The sequence below is a fragment of the Saxophila tyrrhenica genome (assembly GCF_035928015.1).
Source record: "Saxophila tyrrhenica strain CCFEE 5935 chromosome Unknown scaffold_28, whole genome shotgun sequence".
NCBI classification, from domain to species: domain Eukaryota; kingdom Fungi; phylum Ascomycota; class Dothideomycetes; order Mycosphaerellales; family Extremaceae; genus Saxophila; species Saxophila tyrrhenica.
Window position 1 is genome coordinate 127,622 of NW_027041760.1, and position 16,610 is coordinate 144,231.

Sequence of the window (16,610 nt, forward strand, 5' to 3'; positions counted from 1 at the left end):
CGTTATATCAAACGATTGGTATCATGCTAAGGTATCTACAACCACGTCCCCAGATTGACATGCACAGCCTTCTTGTTGGTATACGCCTCCAGCCCTGCCTCGCCCAACTCTCTCCCGATCCCACTCTGCTTCACGCCTCCAAACGGAATCCTGTAGTCGGAATCCTGACTGCTATTGATCCACACCATGCCCGCCTCGATCTTCCTCGCCACCCGATGTGCCTTCACAATGTCTTTCGTGAAGAGCGCGCTGCCGAGTCCATACGTCGTGTCGTTGGCAAGGGCCAATGCTTCCTCTTCATCCTTGAACGACACCACCACGACAAACGGGCCGAACACTTCTTCCCGGAAGATGCGCATGCTGTCTTTGACGTTCGTAAACACAGTCGGAGAGACAAAGAATCCTTTGCCTTCGCCAACATTCTTGTACGCCTCCCCGCCCATCGCCAGCGTAGCGCCTTCACTCTTCCCGGTGTCGATGTAGCCGAGTACACGCTCATACTGTGCTTTCGTGACCTGTGGACCTTGGAACGTCTCGTCCTTGAATGGGTCGCCGACTTTGCTCGTCTCAGTGACTTGCTTCTTGAACGCTTCGATGAATTTGTCGTAGATGGACTCCTGGACTAGGATCCGAGAGGTAGCGGTGCAGATTTGGCCCATATTGCTCATGATGCCAACGTGGGACCACTTGACTGCTTGATCTAGATCTGCGTCGTCAAAGACCAGCAGTGGAGACTTGCCGCCGGTTTCGAGCGTGATGTTCTTCATGGTCAGCGAGGCCATCTTCATGATCTCTCGGCCAGTGGACGTGGACCCGGTGAAGGCGATCTTGTCAATGCCTGGGTGCTGGGCCATTGCTGCGCCAGCCACTCTGCCATGTCCGTTGATGATGTTGATCACGCCTGGAGGGAAGCCGGCTTCCTTGACCAGGTTGGCGAAAACGAGGATGCTGAGTGGTGTCTGCTCAGCGGACTTGAGAACAACAGTATTACCGCATGCTATTGCTGGTCCGAGTTTCCAGGCAGCCATGGCAAGAGGATAGTTCCAGGGTATGATCTGGCCGCATACACCAATGGGTTCGCGAATGGTGTAGGCGAGTTTGGCGGGAGAGGTGTCAATCACTTGACCATGGATCTTGTCGGCCCAGCCGCCGTAGTACTTCATACAGCCAGCCACTTCTGCGAGGTCCTCGTTCAGGGCGACAGAGTAGGGCTTGCCTGGATATCATCAGTCCAACAACTCATTTGTCCTTGTCGGGAACGTGTTACCGTTGTCCCACGTCTCAATCGTAGCCAGCACCTCTTTGTTCTGGTCAATCAGCCCGGCCAGGTTGATCATAAGATCTCCTCGCTCTGTTGTTGCCATATCCCTCCATGGCCCTTTAAAGGCTGCTCTTGCTGCTTCCACCGCCTTGTCGACATCTTCGGGCTCTGCTGCATGTACGCTGGCAATCTCAGACTCGTCGGTGGGGTTGATGGAAGTGATCTTGTTGCCTTTCGAGGATGCCACCCATTCGTTGTTTATGAATAGGCCGGTGGGCTGGGTGTATTTGACGCCATTGGGCGCTGTGAGCTCGACTGTGAGGCTCGACATGGTGTTGATCTTTCGAAGGGGTGAGATGCTGCCAATACGGGAGTAGACGGGAGAGGTTCTGGAGAAGAGGGAGAAGATGGAACGGGAGAGCATGTGAGAGAAGAGCACCAGACCTACCTCTCCAGCGATACCGCAGAGCTTGACCTTGAATTGTTGTGTTCTTGGTCCCGATCAACAGAGATACAGGACCCCACCGTGCCCCTCAGCCACGTGCTAGCCTCGCCGCATTGGGCAGGTACACGCGCGCTGCCCAGAAAGGAAGGAGCCACAACTGCACCTCAAGTCCATTTCGTGACATAGAAGGGCAACTTCCCATATCATGGCATGAACAGGTCTACTTGAGCAATGGCAACAAGATCTGCCTCCAACCCCACCGGCACGCCTGCCCAAGCGACCGCCTACCTCACCTCCCTCCTCAACAAGACCCTCCACATCCACATCTCCGACGGCCGCATGTTCGTCGGCCAGCTCAAGTGCACCGACAACGAGCGCAACATCATCCTGGCCATGACACATGAGTACCGCCAGCCGTCGAAGAAGGACGTTGAGAGGGCGGCGGCAGAGCATGAGGCGAGCGAGAAGGCGGGAAAGGTTAAGGTAGACATGAAGAAGAGGTTCGTTGGGTTGGTGGTCGTGCCGGGGAGGTATATTGAGAAGGTGGAAGTGGAGGGGTGAGGGGGATGTGTGGTCTCGTCAGTTGTACGCAGATGGGCCACAGCATAGCAGACGTGAGCTGTTGCTGTTGCACCTCGCGTTACGTCTCGTCACCAGAGTGACACTACACATTGGGGCGGCAAACGTCTTCAAGGTCATTTCAGCTGATCGAAGGCCGCCTATGCCTGATCCCCCTTCTCCACCATCTTACCCGGACAGCATGTCTTCTTCTACCAACGACGCTCCTCAAAACGAAGCGACTCCTCTCGAACAGTTGCAGCAAGTAATATCCCTCTGGTCCAAAGGTACCCAAGACCTCCGGTCTATTTTTACCTCTGGAACTTTCACAGAATGCGCGGAAAAGATCCGCAAGCTGCCTCTCGCCGCTGGAGCTGAGCAGATCCTCCGCACGTCTCCGGACTTGGATACTCAACACGATCTTAAGGTGATTACAGATCTGGCTGAGTCACTGGTCAAGCTTTCCGTGTGGCTCGAAGAGACGGTATGCAAACATTGATTGGGCGGCTCTCCATGCGGAGCAGCAGCTGACCATCCTGCGATCAGAGCACTGAGCTCCGGAGTATCCGTTCCGATCTCGATGCTGGCGAAAATGTTATCATGGCATCGTGGAACAACAGACCGAACATTAGTGACAGGAACCTTTTTAAAGCCGTGGAACTGACGTTTTCACTGGCAATTAAATTGCCAGAGCTGCAGTCGTCATTTGACCAGGCCATAACGAAGTGGCGGGGACTCTTGCATGACCTCGTTGCGAAGATGGAATCCATGGAACTGCATATGACAGAGCGGGAGGCGGTCGAGCTTATTGTGGATGAGATCATGAATTTAGACAGCCGGTAAATCCTCTAATGAATATTCACGTCGTTTTCCAAAACCGCAGTCAAAGCTTACAATCGTGGCTTGCAGTCTGTGACCACCTCAACCAACCTCATCACTTCCTCCGCAGCTCCATAGCTATACCGATACCCCGTCCCGCCGAAGCCATAAGCGTGCACCACCTTGCCTTCCCGCTCTATTCGGAACCCAGATGCACGTCCCGGTCTGAACCCGACCACATCCCGTACAACATCCCGCACCAAGTCGACATTCCGCAGTGCTCCGCCCGTCATTTCATTCGTCCTACGGAGGATATCCTTCCGCAGCTCCTGATCAACAGTGGTCGTGAGGTCTCCGGGCTGTTCGATGCCACCGATGATTGCCGTGTCTGGAGCCGCAATCCTGGGTATGACATATGTGTATTCTCTGCCTCTTCTGACTCTGATTTCGGAGAAAGCTCGGTTTGCCGTTGAGCAGCCGCCAGCATGCACAAGCATCGTCTGACCACGGATAGGAATGGCTTCTCGATCGCAAGCTAACGCTCTCGCGCCGTTGCCGGAAGCATTGACGACGATTCGACATTTCAGGAGCCCACGAGCTTGTTCAAGCCCGGTCACTTCCCGCTGCACAAACTCAACACCATACCTTGTTTGGAGCTGCGCCATGAGCCAGGGCAAATAAACATCTGGATCGACGGCGAGCGCCCTGAACGTGTTGCCGCAGAGTGTGCCAGGCGCGAGTTCATGTTTGTCCAGACTTCGAAATCCAGGGAGATGGTCCGCATACCAAGGTCTGTCCACTGTCTGCCGGTCATCCCAGTACTCTGTCGCTTGGACCGCCTATTCCATTGTTATCGGCATCGATCACGGCATCGGAACGGCATACTACACTTACCTGCACACCTGTTTCACTGCCTTGCTTTGCCAATGCTCCAAACTCGTTGAAAGCCACTTTCTGCATCCGAACATCTCTCTCGTCTTCAGTCGACGCGGGCAGTATCACTGCACCTGCCCTGTTGCGCATTAGCAACTCTGGATTGAACTGGTAGCTCTGTTGCTATCTCACCAAGGACTGGCCCAATCGAGTGTTTTGTCCCCGGGCAAGTGTTTTGCCACCACTCTAACCCGATAGCCTTTCCGACTCAGACACAGAGCAGAAGTCAGGCCGACAACTCCGGCGCCAAGGACGCCCACGTCGCAGGGGTTACTTGCCATGCCGTTGATAGATGGGGTTATGTGCGGTGTTGATTGAGAACAAACACTTTGAGGTTGGAGAGCTAGAATAGTCTCAACACCCGACGTTGAAAGAGTTCCAAAGCGGATTTCCGAATGAATACAACCCATGTCCGTTTCACCACAGGTCCCATCGATCTACTGAATCATGCAGGTGGGCACACAATCCAAGCTGCAGCTGATACGGATCGGGGCAAGCCGAGCACCCTCGGGAGACATCCGAACAAGTTATGAAGTTGGGGTCTGACATGCCACGCGATGAGAGCGGAGAGGGTCATGTACCAATTTGCAATGCGCAACGAGTGAACTGCATTCTCACGATCCTTCTGTGTAGGCACCAACAGCATTGCCATGGTTACTCCAGCAGCTTCCCACCCGACAGCTCCACCTCCAGGTCGAACTCGGGAACAAACTGAGTATGCATGCAAGCTGGGTACCCCGACACTTTGTACGAGTAGAGCGCCTCCTCATCACCAACCAGCTTCTTGGGGATGCCATTGGCAGCAGCGGATTCGGCTAGAAGCTGCGCTTCGCATGCCCGCTCGAGTGCGATGAAGGAAGCCGCTGCTTCGTCTACGGTGTAGCCTGCGGTGAGGAGACTAACGTGCATTAGCGGAAACGAATTGCCCGCTCGGTCGTGGTGTTTTACCCATGGTTCTGGAGAATCAAGTTCTTGTTCTTCTCCCCCAGTGCATCGGCAAGACGCTTTCCCTCCTCCTGGGCTAGGACGACACCACCGAAGCCTTCGTAGACGCCAAGGCCTTGGTAGAACATGCAGGAGTCTTACTGCTGGTCAGCTACAGGCGGGAGTTGAGGTGGAGAGTACGTGCCTTGGTTCAACATCTCCAGGCCTCGACCAAAACATGACCACGCTCGGCCAAAAGGCGAATGCATGTGGCAGATGGCATTCAGGTCTGGTCTCGCTCGGTGGATGGAGCTGTGGATGATGAACCCGGCAGCATTGACCTTGTGCTTCGTCGGCTCCATGGGAGTGCCCTCATGGTTGATGAGTACAAGATCACTGGCTTTCATCAGAGCGAAATGTTTGGCGTATGGGTCTGTTTGCGATCAGCAAGTAGTTAAAGTCTTTAACCTCAAGTCCGACATACTGATCCAAAACAGCTCAGGGTGCACTGGGTCACGGAGGCTGATGTGACCAGATGCACCGTCCGCCCATCCGAGTCTTGCAAACGTCCGGAAGGCTGCGGCCATGTGTTGTTTCGCCCATTTGCGCTCCTCGTACTTGTCTTCGAACTTTGGTACTACGTGCAAGCTCGATGGAGCTGTACCATCTGATACGTCCCAGTTGAGAGCATTGTTCACCGCGGGCTTTGGCGCAGTGGACAGCTGGAGAGGCGCAGCTGGGGCGGCGGTGGTGGTGATTGTTGATGTTGACATGGTCAGCTGGTGGATATGTGTTTTAAAGGTCGAATAGATCTCAGCGTGCTTTGATGATCTCGACAAAAGAGTCACCGTTGAAGAGCTCTTGAGATCAACAAGCTGTTTCGGTGGTTGGCAATGTCCGACCCATGCAATGATGCAGCAGGCTCGAGCCGAATGCTGATAACGAGGTTCGGTACTACCCGCGGGACAGCATGATCTGCAGCAGTCTATTGACAGTGGCCAAGGACGAAGGAATCGGAACAGTACGCGTCGCAAGCACTTCAACGTTATCTCGCCATGTCATGGAGAAGATTGCGAACCGAATTGCACATTCCCAGCTGCGCAATGCCGTTGATTCCGCTCGACGCCTCTTCGGAATTGACCAGCGGGAGAGATAGCTCTTGCCGACCACCCTCCTGATTCGATAACATTGCTTGAGCCCGATCGGACAGCATGTTGAACGTGTCTCGATACGGCTGAGCTGCTGCCCACCGCTCCGTCATAATCACAAGCACTATCGTGCATGAGGTACAGATGCTGGAAACTTCGTGCTTGCTGTACGTCGAGCGGACCTGGTTGCTGACACAGAGGCAATGGATGAAGACGAGACCAGCTACGAAGAGCACGTGGAGAGCTCCCCATCCGGTGTAGTTGACAGTACTTGTGAGATAGAAGTCTCGATAGATCGTGCAGATTGCGGATGCCGAAGCTGCACACTCGAGGTACACTGAGGCAAGGTTCTCGTTGCTCGACAGGGTTAGATCTTCCAGTCGGCGACGGTGCATCAGTAGTAGCGTGTGGTTGTAGCTCAATTCATACCACTTGCGTGATCCGAAAGCCACAGAAGAAGTTCCAGGCTGTCGGTCTTGTCCGGGATGTGTGTTGAGCCAGTCTTGAAGTTTCTGTCGAATCTGTGCATACTCAGCATTGGTTGTAGAGTTTGTTTGATCCCGTCGATTGACGATGGACTGCATGTCGCCCCATATACGTCTCATCTTGATACCGTGTATGGCAGCAGAAAGTGTCGTCGGGTACCTCGTGTTGTCCTCGCTTGGTTGGCACAAAAGACCGCCAGAGGTAACATTCTCATCATCGATGTCCAATGGCAGCTTTTACCATCAGCACGAATGTATTGAAGCCATCGAAGGATGTTGTCACTCACATCAACACTGATATCGGAGTCTCCAATACCAAAGGGCCGTCCCAGCGAGAAAGATGCAGAGCGATCAATTGTGTACGCCACCCAAAAGGCTCGCTTGCGGGTTTCAGCGGTGAGCACATCTACACTGTCCAGCGGCCAGGTAGTAATGCGGTGGTATCCCAACTCGATGCACTGACGGAGTGCGAATCCAGACAGCGTCCTGTCCGTTGGTGAGCAGCAAGTTTTGCCAGTATTGAGCACAGATTTGACTTACCACAACGATGCACCGCTGATCGATCTCATCGAATACATCGCACAGCAAAGGATAGCCTGCACACATTCAAGCCCATCGTCTGACAGCACTGCATCCAGCGCAGTCTCTGCAGCAGCCTCAAAGTTCTTGAATCGTATTAGCGGCATACCATATGATCGCGTGGCTAAACGTCACCATACCTCCGCTGGAGTGGGACTAGAAGTTGGCGTAACCAGTGCTCCCACTGCGTATACCTGCTCCGAATCAGTCGATACCCTCTGGATAGGTAGTCGCCGGGGTACCATGTAGACGAAGAACAGGTGCCTTTGAGATGGCTGAATGCCTGCTTCAGTTGCTCTGTAAACTTCGTCCTGCCATAATTGGAATGTAGGTCGATGCAAAAACGGATACCTATCTTGCGTTACTCGGTTCTTCAGGCCTAACGTCGCAATGCAGCCACAGTCAACTCACTGTGGATGTACGTGTTCAAAATAAGAAATCTCCAGCAGTTGGCCAAACAGTTGGCCAGGCAATGGGGCAGGCTCTGGTCGTGGTAGCTGCTGTAGTATCGAGTCTCGGATGCCGCCCATCGTGAGGCCTGGTCCTTGAACGCGTAAGGAACGCAGGGAGGACCCCAGGATCCTTGAAAACGAGAGAGCTGAAGACGGCCCGTAGTATGATGACTTTCCCACTGCTGAACTCATGCAGAGCCTCTCAATAGTAGCCGTGAGCTCTTCGGAGTCGGGCTGGGGTGCTTCTTCGGCATGCTGCTGGAAGTTCGCGGTCGAGCTGTGATCGGTCAATTGCTGCATGCTAACATCACTGCTCGACATGCCATATGTGCTCAGTCGGGGATCGTGCACTGTCAATTGATCTGCGCCAGAGGTTCCAGGGGAATTGAATGAGATGGAAGCATCAATAGTGCGTGTGTCGTCCACAGATGTCTCTGAGCGGGACCGGGAGAGCAGACATTCGAGGTATTCGACTCTCTGCTCCAAAGTCTCGATGTAGCCTGGTGGTATCCTGCGTTTGGTAGATGGGTCTTCCAGCGTACAGTCTGATCATGGTGAATAAGGAAGCAAGCTCGAGCTGAGACGACGTTGCGTACTCTGGCCACTTTTGCGACAGTTACCACAGGAAGGCGTTCCTCCATCACACTACAGTACATCAGCACCGGTCACGCTGTTCGTAATGGTTCTGCCTACTCGTTGCTTTCGGCGCTTGCATTGAGAACATGCGATCCGGATCCGCTTGGACGGCGGAGTGGCGGATGACATTGTAAGGCTATCGTGGTAGCGAAGGATTAACGTAGTGTCGACTCAGTCTAAGGAGGGTCATGGTATACAACGGCATTGTAGCTGTTGCTATCACGATACGACTGTTGATACGGATGTTAAGCTCCTTGTTATCCGGCCAAACATCGGTACTGTCGGCAAGGAGATTGTCTCCGCACCAGGCCTGAATCATGGCGTTGCATCCATCCAGAATGCACTCTATACGATTCATCTACCTACGTAGTCGACGCACTTTCCAATCGCTCAGCATTGATTGGTGATATGGCCTTGCCGGTCGCGAAGAACGACCTCATGTTCTCCAACGCCTCTCGATATGCCTTTTGCCACGCCATGTCGGTGATGCCGCCTGCGAACGTCTTGTCAGCATGGAGGCCGAAGAACCCGAAACAGACCACTTACCCATATGAGGCTGGATCATGACCCTGTCGCTCTCCAGGAAGTATTTGTTTGGTCGAGGCTCACCAACGAAGACATCCATCCCGGCTCGAGCGATCTTTCCGCTCTCCAAAGCTTCGATCAAAGCTGGCTCGTCAATGATGGCCCCGCGAGCAGTGTTCACCAGAAAGCTGCCATCTTTCATCATGCTCAGCTGCTCCCTGCCAATCATGCCGCGAGTGTTTTGGTTGAGAGGACAGTTCACAGACACGACGTCTGATACTCGGAACAGCTCGCTCAAGGTTCCGCAGTACGTGGCATCCAAGCTGCGTTCCATATCGTCTGGCAGTTGGTTCCGTTGGAAATACACGATCTTCATGTTGAACACCTTGGCCTTGCGTGCAACATGCTGGGAATGGTCAGTACCTGAGAACGTGCAAGGACACTGTCGTAATACGCACCTTTCCGATTGCGCCCATACCGATGATGCCCAAGGTCAGCCCTGCAGGATCCCGGACCGGCGCCAAACCTCCTCGCCATCTACCCTCTCGCATGCTAATATGCAACCTGCTGTAGTCCCGCAAGATCCCCAGCGTTAGGAAGACGGCCAGATCTGCAGTGGACTCATCAACGGCTTTTCGGCTGTTGCAGAAGAGGATGTTGTTCTTGGTCATCCATTCAACATCATAATCGTCGTATCCAGCAGACGCAGAAACAAGAATCTTGCATTGAGGTAACAATGGCTTCAGCATCTCCTCATCGAATGGTTCGTATCTGTCTGCCCATGAGCATCTCACGCCACCAACGACTGCAGACTTGCTTACGGTCCCGTTCCCATGAGGATGGCGATGGCTTCAAAAGGCCCATCGCTTTCCACCTTGGCCTTCAATGCAGCTACTGTGCCTGCTCGATCGCTCGGCTCAATCCACTGCATCAATCAGCAATTGCAGAATTTCGAAATTCGCAGACTCGACATACATGGAGCTCAAATTCCTTCTCGAATGCCTCTAGATATTCTTTGCCGGCCCACGATGGATACGATATCGAGACCACCTTCGGTTTTCCATTGCTTCTTCGCACGTTCTGTGGTGGCGACATTATGAGCGCTGATATTGTCTCTCTTGCTTTGCTCAGCATAGGCTATCAGATCGACTGACAAGGCTGAGCTTCTTGTCCTTGTTGCTCACTTCTCATATACGGGACTATCTTGCTGTGGGTCTGTCTACAGATGCCGCCCTGCATGTGCGAAGGCGATCGCTGTGGGTCCCGGTTCAAGCCGATTCGGGTGGATGCGATGTATGAAGGCAAGCACATCAGCAACGCTCTTCGATTGTTTAGCTCCGGCTAAGAAAGGAATCAAGATATAGCCTTGAAGCTCTGCATTGATTGAACTTGCGAGAAAGAAGCGTTATCATCTCACCTGCAACCATGGGCTCACTCGGCGAGCCTGATCGACCGCGGCAGCCGCCTCTTGGACTGTTAATGTCGGAGATCAAGATATTCAGGTCGCCAGGAGATGTCAACAACCCTCGAACCTTCGACTTTCCTACGATCCAGGCAATGGCAAAAGACTCGCTGCTTGTTCGCTTGGTATCGAGCGAGACTTATGGTCAGGACTTCATCGACAATTTCGTCGCTGCCGGCGAAGACCTAGTTGCTCGAGGGGCAGTCGGCATCATCACGAGTTGTGGGTTCTTGGTGCTGGCGCAGAAAGAGTAAGTGTTGGAGAAATGGGGAATGCCTTCATGCTAATAGTCCACCAGATTATCTCGCCGCCTGCCAGTCCCCGTTGCGGCATCCTCGCTTCTGCAGTTGCCTACCATCCGGACGATTCTGCCGCCTCAGCAAGCAATAGGTGTTTTGACCTTTGACGGAAGCCGGCTGAATGGAACTCACCTCAACGCTATAGGTATCCAGGACCATAGCCAGATTCACATCGCAGGCCCACCAAAGGACGGGTACATGAAAAGGTACATCCGTGATGGAGCACCATACGACTTCGAAGCTCTGGAAGCGGAACTGGTTGCAACAGCGCATGCGCATATCAAGCGTCATCCGGACATTGGCGCCTTGGTTCTGGAGTGTACGCAGTTCCCACCATTTGCGTATGGTCTGCAGCAAGCGACCAAGCTCCCAGTGTATGATGTGTACACTTTGGGACGATGGCTGTACTCGGCCATCGTCAGGACACCTTTCGCACAGTGGACCGAGGAGGAACGGATGGAAGCAAATCAGCAGGTCCCGCGCACTGCAAGAGAGCTTCTCGAGCATGGCGATTCGCAGAACTGAGGACTCGTCTGGCGGGGGACAGTGCGTTGAGCATTCGCAGACCCTACGTAGATTGGCTGTACACAATCATGGGGCCATCGGTCTTTGTCCGCGTTTCAATACCCACTGTTCACACTGCACTCTGCCCATTGCTGGTCGTTGCGGTCTAAGCCGATGCTTTCGAGGATGCAAGCCTGGGCAAGTTGGCCGATTTTCGAGTCATGGGTGAGTTCTTCGGCACGTCCCTATCATGTATCTTGTATCCTTGCTTGGCCGCCCGGCAGGTATCCGCAGAGAGATAACCAACAGCTTCTCGTTGACATATATGCAAGGCCGTCAACATGCCATAAAGGTAAGTCCCATGCTGCTTTTGTGACGGAACACCTAGTTTCATCTCGTCGAAGAATTGTTAAGAACACCTTCTTCACTTGCATCGTCCACCCGCCGAGAACATGACTACTGCAATCGATGGGGCCGCGAAGAACAGGGTCTCGTTGACGGTCGAGCCTCATGGCCCAACGTCCTCCGGAGACTTCGGCAAAGGCGACATTGCTGAGCTCGACGATGGAATGACATACGTCCCAGATCCAGAGCTGGAGAGGAAGCTTATTCGAAAGATCGATTGGATTATGATCCCGATGCTATGGTGGATGTGTATCCTCGCATACGTCGACCGCAACAATATTGGTAACGCAAAAGCTGCGGGTGGGTACTCTTCTGATCCGTCGGATAGATTGATGAACTGACAGACGCAACCAAGGCATGACTGACGCATTGGGAATGGATGACCAAGGTGAGCGCTATCCTGCGAATCGTCCAGTCTGATGACCATGCTGACACGGAGAAGCCTACGCTATGCTTATTAACATCTTCTTCATTGCATACTTGCTTGGAGAGATTCCTTCCAACCTGATATTGGCCCGGTCCAGGCCGAGCCTCTACCTGCCCGGGATCATGGCGATATGGGGTGCTCTAGTGTGCGGCATGTCACAAGTGGACTCCTACGGCGGCATGTTGGCCTATCGATTCTTCTTGGGCTTGATAGAAGCAGGCTTCCTGCCTGGTGTGCTGTATCTGATGACGTGCTGGTACAAGAGGAACGAAGTCGGTACGTAGTGGACTCCTCCAGTGGTGATGGCGAACGCTGACGCTGTTCAGGCAAACGGTTTTCGATCTTCTTCACCGCGTTGTGCTTTTCAGGAGCCGCCAGCGGTTTGATCTCTGGGGCCGTCATATCGGGTCTTGATGGTTCAAGAGGCATGGCTGGATGGCGGTGGTGAGTGTTACCGTTGAACCCAGCTTTGTGGAACGTGAAGGCTGATGGGCTGTCCATAGGCTGTTCCTCATCGAAGGAATCCTGACCGTAGCAACCGCAGCCGTCGCTATCACGGTCCTGCCAAACTACCCTGCAACGACGAAATGGCTCAAGCCAGAACAGAGGCAGCTGTTGGCTGCCAGAGTACTCGCTGACCGACGATCAAAAGAGGCAACTCACGTTCCTCGCAAATTCACCGCTTTCGAGGCTTTCAAGGCTGCCCTGTCCGACCTGCGGACATACTTCTTCATGGTGCTGTGAGTGAACGAATCATCGGTGGCCATTCGGATGCATCCTCTGACTTTTCGCTTCCAGGTACATGCTCGACAACGGATCCGCCATCTTGAACTATTTCGTACCGACAGTGCTGCAGCAGATGGGATATGAAGGCGTCGAAGCGCAGTGGATGACTGTGCCCGTTTGGGTAGTCGGCACAGTCGGACTCATCGCCCTTTCTCAATCATCGGACCGTACTGGCGATCGACGTTGGCATATCACAGGCGGCCTCACCCTCGCTTTCACGAGTGGCCTGATTGTTGCATTCGCCAGTATTGCCGCTGCCCGCTATGCCTTCATCTGCTTCTTCATCGCTGGGGTGTACGCGACACTGCCTTTGATTTTGACCTGGCTGACAGAATTCATGCCATTGCCTTCGGAGAAGAGAAGCGTCGCGATCGCCGCCGCAAACGCTGTTGGAAACATAAGCGCTCTGTACGGGAGCCAGCTCTGGCCAGACAGCGACGGACCAGCTTACATCAAGGGGTTCACCGCAGTGGCCTGCTTTAGTGGTGTTGGTGCAATCCTGGCCGCGTTGCTGCCTATCATATTCAAAGTGCTTCCTCGCTTTCCCACGAAGGCAGAGAGGGAGTATGCTGCGGAGGACGAGGCGTCGACAGGTGGGGCTGGCGTCAGCCGGTCGGAGTGAGGAGGAAATTGGAGACATCAACAGGAGAGTGGCCGGGCGGGATCGAATACCAGAGGTTGTTGGACACTTTTGATCGTGGTAGGAGGTATAGAAGCTCAGTTCCTGCGACTGCGGAGGTCGTGCCATCGAAAGACTTTCTGTAATCGGCCTGTTCCGTCCTTGATGCCGCTCTCGGCCAGCTCCGGTAACATATAAACATCCTCTGTAGCCTGCTTTGTCTCGTCGAATGACTGAAGTACACTGGAGAGCCTGAGACTGCAAGAACTCGCAGATGCTTGGACTCCCAACAGCCTGCAGAATGGGCCCAATCGAACATCCCCAGTCCGCCTTGTTGCAGAGGTCAACCACCAAGCAATATCCTGAAGCGGTCTCCGGAGATGGTGTGTACATCATCCAGGAGGATGGAACTCGCATTCTGGACGGCTGTTCCGGGGCCGCAATATCATGTCTCGGGCACAGTGAGCAAGTCGTGATCGATGCCATCGTGGAGCAAGCCAGGAAGTTGTCGTTCGTGCACGGGTCATTCTTCACGAATAGGCCGGCCGAAGAACTGGCACAACATTTCATCAGCCTCAGCGATGGCGCATTTTCGAAAGCAGTCTTCCTGAGCTCGGGTTCGGAGGCTATTGAAACGGCGATAAAACTGGCCAGACATTACCACCTCTGTAAACAACAACCGAAACGAACGAAATACATTGCCCGTTACGGCTCGTACCACGGAAACACCATCGGAGCCTTGTCAGCCAGTTTCAATCCAGTGCGGCGTGAACCCTTCGAACCGATTCTGTCGCCAGTGTTCCGCCATGCGAGTGCTTGCCACTACTCACGCGATGGGCTACCAGGAGAAAGGGAGGACGATTATGTTGACCAGTTGGCCTTGGAAATGGAACAGCTGTTTATCGAGGAAGGCCCAAGTACGGTTGCCGCTGTCATCGTCGAGCCGGTTGTTGGTGCCACCCTCGGAGCCGTTCCAGCCGCGAAAGGGTACCTCCGTCGACTGAGACAGCTCTGCGATCGCTACGGAAGTTTGCTCATCTTCGATGAGGTAATGTGCGGCTTGGGACGAGTCGGCACTACCCACGCATGGCAGTCTCTCGGCGGAGTGCAACCTGACCTGCAGACCATCGGCAAAGGTCTAGCTGCCGGCTACCAGCCAATCTCTGGAGTCCTGATCAGTCCTACTGTCGCCGATCAGCTGGAGCAGTCCTCGAAAGCCAATGCTTTCGTAAGTGCACATACGTATCAAGCCCATCCGATCGCTTGTGCAGCAGCGCTTGCCACACAGCGGACAATAGACAAGCGGGATCTCCTCGGTAATGTGAGGAGAGTTGGAGAATTGCTTGAAGCCCAGCTTCGCTCAAGAGTGCCGTGCGTGGGCGAGGTTCGGGGTATGGGCTTGTTTTTGGGGGTGGAACTTGCTGGACCGATGGCATCGAGAGTCACCGATGCATGCTTGGAGCGAGGTGCAGCGGTATATTTGTGCTCGCCGGTGGTGAATGCTATCATATTGGCACCGCCGTTCATTCTCACGCCGGAGGAGGCGCACGACCTGGTCGAGATGATACGGGAAGCTGTGCTTGCGGTGTCAAGTAATGACAATGTCAATGCTTGAGGCTGCCATTCGGGCCCGTCTATGTAAGACTGCAGGTACATTCGTAGGTACGCCATGGTGAACATCGAGCTTGCCGTTCAGATCCCATGCGGAAGGCGTGTGGACCAACCAGCAGTCTGATCTCTCTTGGACTTCCATGACCCATCTGAGAACTTCATCCGTTGTTGAGGAGGCGCTCGTAGTGTTTAGCAATGTCCTCACTGGCTTTGGCGCACTGCCTCTGAGCATCGATGGCCGTCTGGAGCATACTTCTCAGCTCTTGGAACTCTGAGCTCACAGCCTTGGTTTCGCCATGGCCCCTTTTGTATGTGTCCTGCTGAAGAGAAGCCTCCACATCGCGAGGAAGTCCTGTGACTGCGTTCTGCCCTTTTGTCATTGCCTGCAGACCGCCATGGTCGGCAGCTATCACCATTTCTCTGTCCTTTAAGCCCTGTGGAATTACGACACCGTCAGCCGAGTAGATCCCGAGAATGCGTGGTACATACCAGTATATGACCGTACATCAGCAGTACGAATACTGTAGGCACGACAAAGGCAATCAAGATTGCTCTGTTTCCTCCGCTGCCCGTTGACAGTGATAGACTGTTTTTCCAGCTGCTCCCAAGGTAGGTACCCATACCAACAATGAACAGCAGGATGCCCATGACCACTATCTCGAACGGCGCCTTCAAGATCATATGTGCCACCACGGAGCTCTGCAGTTCCCATTGTCCGGTCGAGTCACTCAAATGCCTCCCGTCGGCAAGCCATATCCGCAGGTCTTTTGTCTCAATCTGCCCACCAAAGGACGACTGCTGGAGGCCGGAGAAAAAGACTGACAGCAAAGACAGGATGAGGGACATGACGAAGCTGCCCCGGGCGACGTAATGGCACTCTTCAAGTGTTGGTAGTTGCAGGGCCGTAACCGCGCATGAGCTGATGAGGCCGCCCTGTCCTTTGTCAGTATCGCTTGTACGGAGTAACTCGTGCACCGTTCCACCCACGATAATGGCTATCATGCCGCACACACTCAACTGGCTGATCCTCCAACTCTCCACCTGCGCGTCTGTGCCATGGTTGATCAAGTCCTGCGTCTCCTCGAGCTCTTTCACGTCAATCATCAGCCATGGCTTCCATCGCACGCTCTTCCCGTATCTCTTCTCGGCATAGTCGGTGGTGATGCGGGCTGTCGAGCCTCGATTGCTCACGTAGCGAGAGATCAGCAATGCACGACCGGCGAGACGAGCAGGAAGGCCGAGAAGAGAGAAGAATTCGACCATATCCATCATTCATGTGCGCTGAGGCTTTGCCGGGGCGAGCCTTGAGAGGTGTGCGAATTCTCCGAACAGCGCGAAAGCGAGTCCCGATGGCCACCCCTGCCACCGTGTCCACACTACATACATGTAGTATGAACGGCATCGTTCTTGTGGCCATCCGCCGTCAATTGCAAGGTCGATGCTTCAACAGGGATACGGCCCTGACAGCGATCTGTCGCTGGCGAGCGACTCTGGCGGGTCGCAAAGGCGTCAGAACACACCACCATCAACCAGTTCGCTTCTTACACCTTCATCACCGAAGGAGCTGACATGAGCAGTCAGTTGAGACCTGAACGATTTATGGAGCATAAAAAGGGTTCGACTGCGCTATAGCAATTGGTCATGACCGACTAGTTCTACTGGATCTCAGCCCTGGGGATCCCGACTTGCATCGTTGTAGGGCTCACCAGCTGAACTTCTAGTCGCATCCGTT

At 54.0% G+C, this 16,610-nt stretch overlaps 11 protein-coding genes across 11 annotated transcripts; 4 read left to right on the plus strand and 7 right to left on the minus strand.

The window, feature by feature from the left end:
* Positions 1-35: 35 nt before the first annotated feature.
* ALD2 (mitochondrial aldehyde dehydrogenase) lies at positions 36-1,592 on the minus strand (the record flags this gene model as incomplete). Its single annotated transcript, XM_064808148.1, has 2 exons — positions 36-1,216; positions 1,268-1,592. The coding sequence occupies 2 exons, from the start codon at positions 1,590-1,592 to the stop codon at positions 36-38; spliced, it is 1,506 nt and encodes a 501-aa protein (XP_064653696.1).
* A 345-nt stretch (positions 1,593-1,937) lies between these two features.
* Positions 1,938-3,107, plus strand: LTR77_010933 (uncharacterized protein; the record flags this gene model as incomplete). The annotated part of the gene is made up of 3 exons (XM_064808149.1): positions 1,938-2,263; positions 2,364-2,748; positions 2,811-3,107. 3 exons carry the CDS (start codon positions 1,938-1,940, stop codon positions 3,105-3,107), a joined length of 1,008 nt encoding a protein of 335 aa, XP_064653697.1.
* A 47-nt stretch (positions 3,108-3,154) lies between these two features.
* LTR77_010934 (uncharacterized protein) lies at positions 3,155-4,297 on the minus strand (the record flags this gene model as incomplete). Its single annotated transcript, XM_064808150.1, has 3 exons — positions 3,155-3,922; positions 3,978-4,095; positions 4,149-4,297. The coding sequence occupies 3 exons, from the start codon at positions 4,295-4,297 to the stop codon at positions 3,155-3,157; spliced, it is 1,035 nt and encodes a 344-aa protein (XP_064653698.1).
* A 373-nt stretch (positions 4,298-4,670) lies between these two features.
* Positions 4,671-5,089, minus strand: LTR77_010935 (uncharacterized protein; the record flags this gene model as incomplete). Its single annotated transcript, XM_064808151.1, has 2 exons — positions 4,671-4,914; positions 4,965-5,089. 2 exons carry the CDS (start codon positions 5,087-5,089, stop codon positions 4,671-4,673), a joined length of 369 nt encoding a protein of 122 aa, XP_064653699.1.
* A 9-nt stretch (positions 5,090-5,098) lies between these two features.
* Positions 5,099-5,713, minus strand: LTR77_010936 (uncharacterized protein; the record flags this gene model as incomplete). The annotated part of the gene is made up of 2 exons (XM_064808152.1): positions 5,099-5,373; positions 5,425-5,713. 2 exons carry the CDS (start codon positions 5,711-5,713, stop codon positions 5,099-5,101), a joined length of 564 nt encoding a protein of 187 aa, XP_064653700.1.
* Positions 5,714-5,985: 272 nt separating this feature from the next.
* Positions 5,986-7,925, minus strand: LTR77_010937 (uncharacterized protein; the record flags this gene model as incomplete). The annotated part of the gene is made up of 5 exons (XM_064808153.1): positions 5,986-6,807; positions 6,861-7,059; positions 7,114-7,238; positions 7,293-7,503; positions 7,564-7,925. The coding sequence occupies 5 exons, from the start codon at positions 7,923-7,925 to the stop codon at positions 5,986-5,988; spliced, it is 1,719 nt and encodes a 572-aa protein (XP_064653701.1).
* Positions 7,926-8,602: 677 nt separating this feature from the next.
* On the minus strand, positions 8,603-9,860 carry LTR77_010938 (uncharacterized protein; the record flags this gene model as incomplete). Its single annotated transcript, XM_064808154.1, has 5 exons — positions 8,603-8,733; positions 8,787-9,171; positions 9,224-9,536; positions 9,587-9,690; positions 9,741-9,860. 5 exons carry the CDS (start codon positions 9,858-9,860, stop codon positions 8,603-8,605), a joined length of 1,053 nt encoding a protein of 350 aa, XP_064653702.1.
* A 330-nt stretch (positions 9,861-10,190) lies between these two features.
* Positions 10,191-11,051, plus strand: LTR77_010939 (uncharacterized protein; the record flags this gene model as incomplete). Its single annotated transcript, XM_064808155.1, has 2 exons — positions 10,191-10,477; positions 10,526-11,051. 2 exons carry the CDS (start codon positions 10,191-10,193, stop codon positions 11,049-11,051), a joined length of 813 nt encoding a protein of 270 aa, XP_064653703.1.
* A 431-nt stretch (positions 11,052-11,482) lies between these two features.
* On the plus strand, positions 11,483-13,270 carry LTR77_010940 (uncharacterized protein; the record flags this gene model as incomplete). Its single annotated transcript, XM_064808156.1, has 6 exons — positions 11,483-11,735; positions 11,791-11,823; positions 11,878-12,138; positions 12,189-12,306; positions 12,366-12,602; positions 12,661-13,270. 6 exons carry the CDS (start codon positions 11,483-11,485, stop codon positions 13,268-13,270), a joined length of 1,512 nt encoding a protein of 503 aa, XP_064653704.1.
* Positions 13,271-13,568: 298 nt separating this feature from the next.
* LTR77_010941 (uncharacterized protein) lies at positions 13,569-14,882 on the plus strand (the record flags this gene model as incomplete). The annotated part of the gene is made up of 2 exons (XM_064808157.1): positions 13,569-14,495; positions 14,556-14,882. The coding sequence occupies 2 exons, from the start codon at positions 13,569-13,571 to the stop codon at positions 14,880-14,882; spliced, it is 1,254 nt and encodes a 417-aa protein (XP_064653705.1).
* A 154-nt stretch (positions 14,883-15,036) lies between these two features.
* Positions 15,037-16,147, minus strand: LTR77_010942 (uncharacterized protein; the record flags this gene model as incomplete). The annotated part of the gene is made up of 2 exons (XM_064808158.1): positions 15,037-15,312; positions 15,368-16,147. The coding sequence occupies 2 exons, from the start codon at positions 16,145-16,147 to the stop codon at positions 15,037-15,039; spliced, it is 1,056 nt and encodes a 351-aa protein (XP_064653706.1).
* Positions 16,148-16,610: the final 463 nt, after the last annotated feature.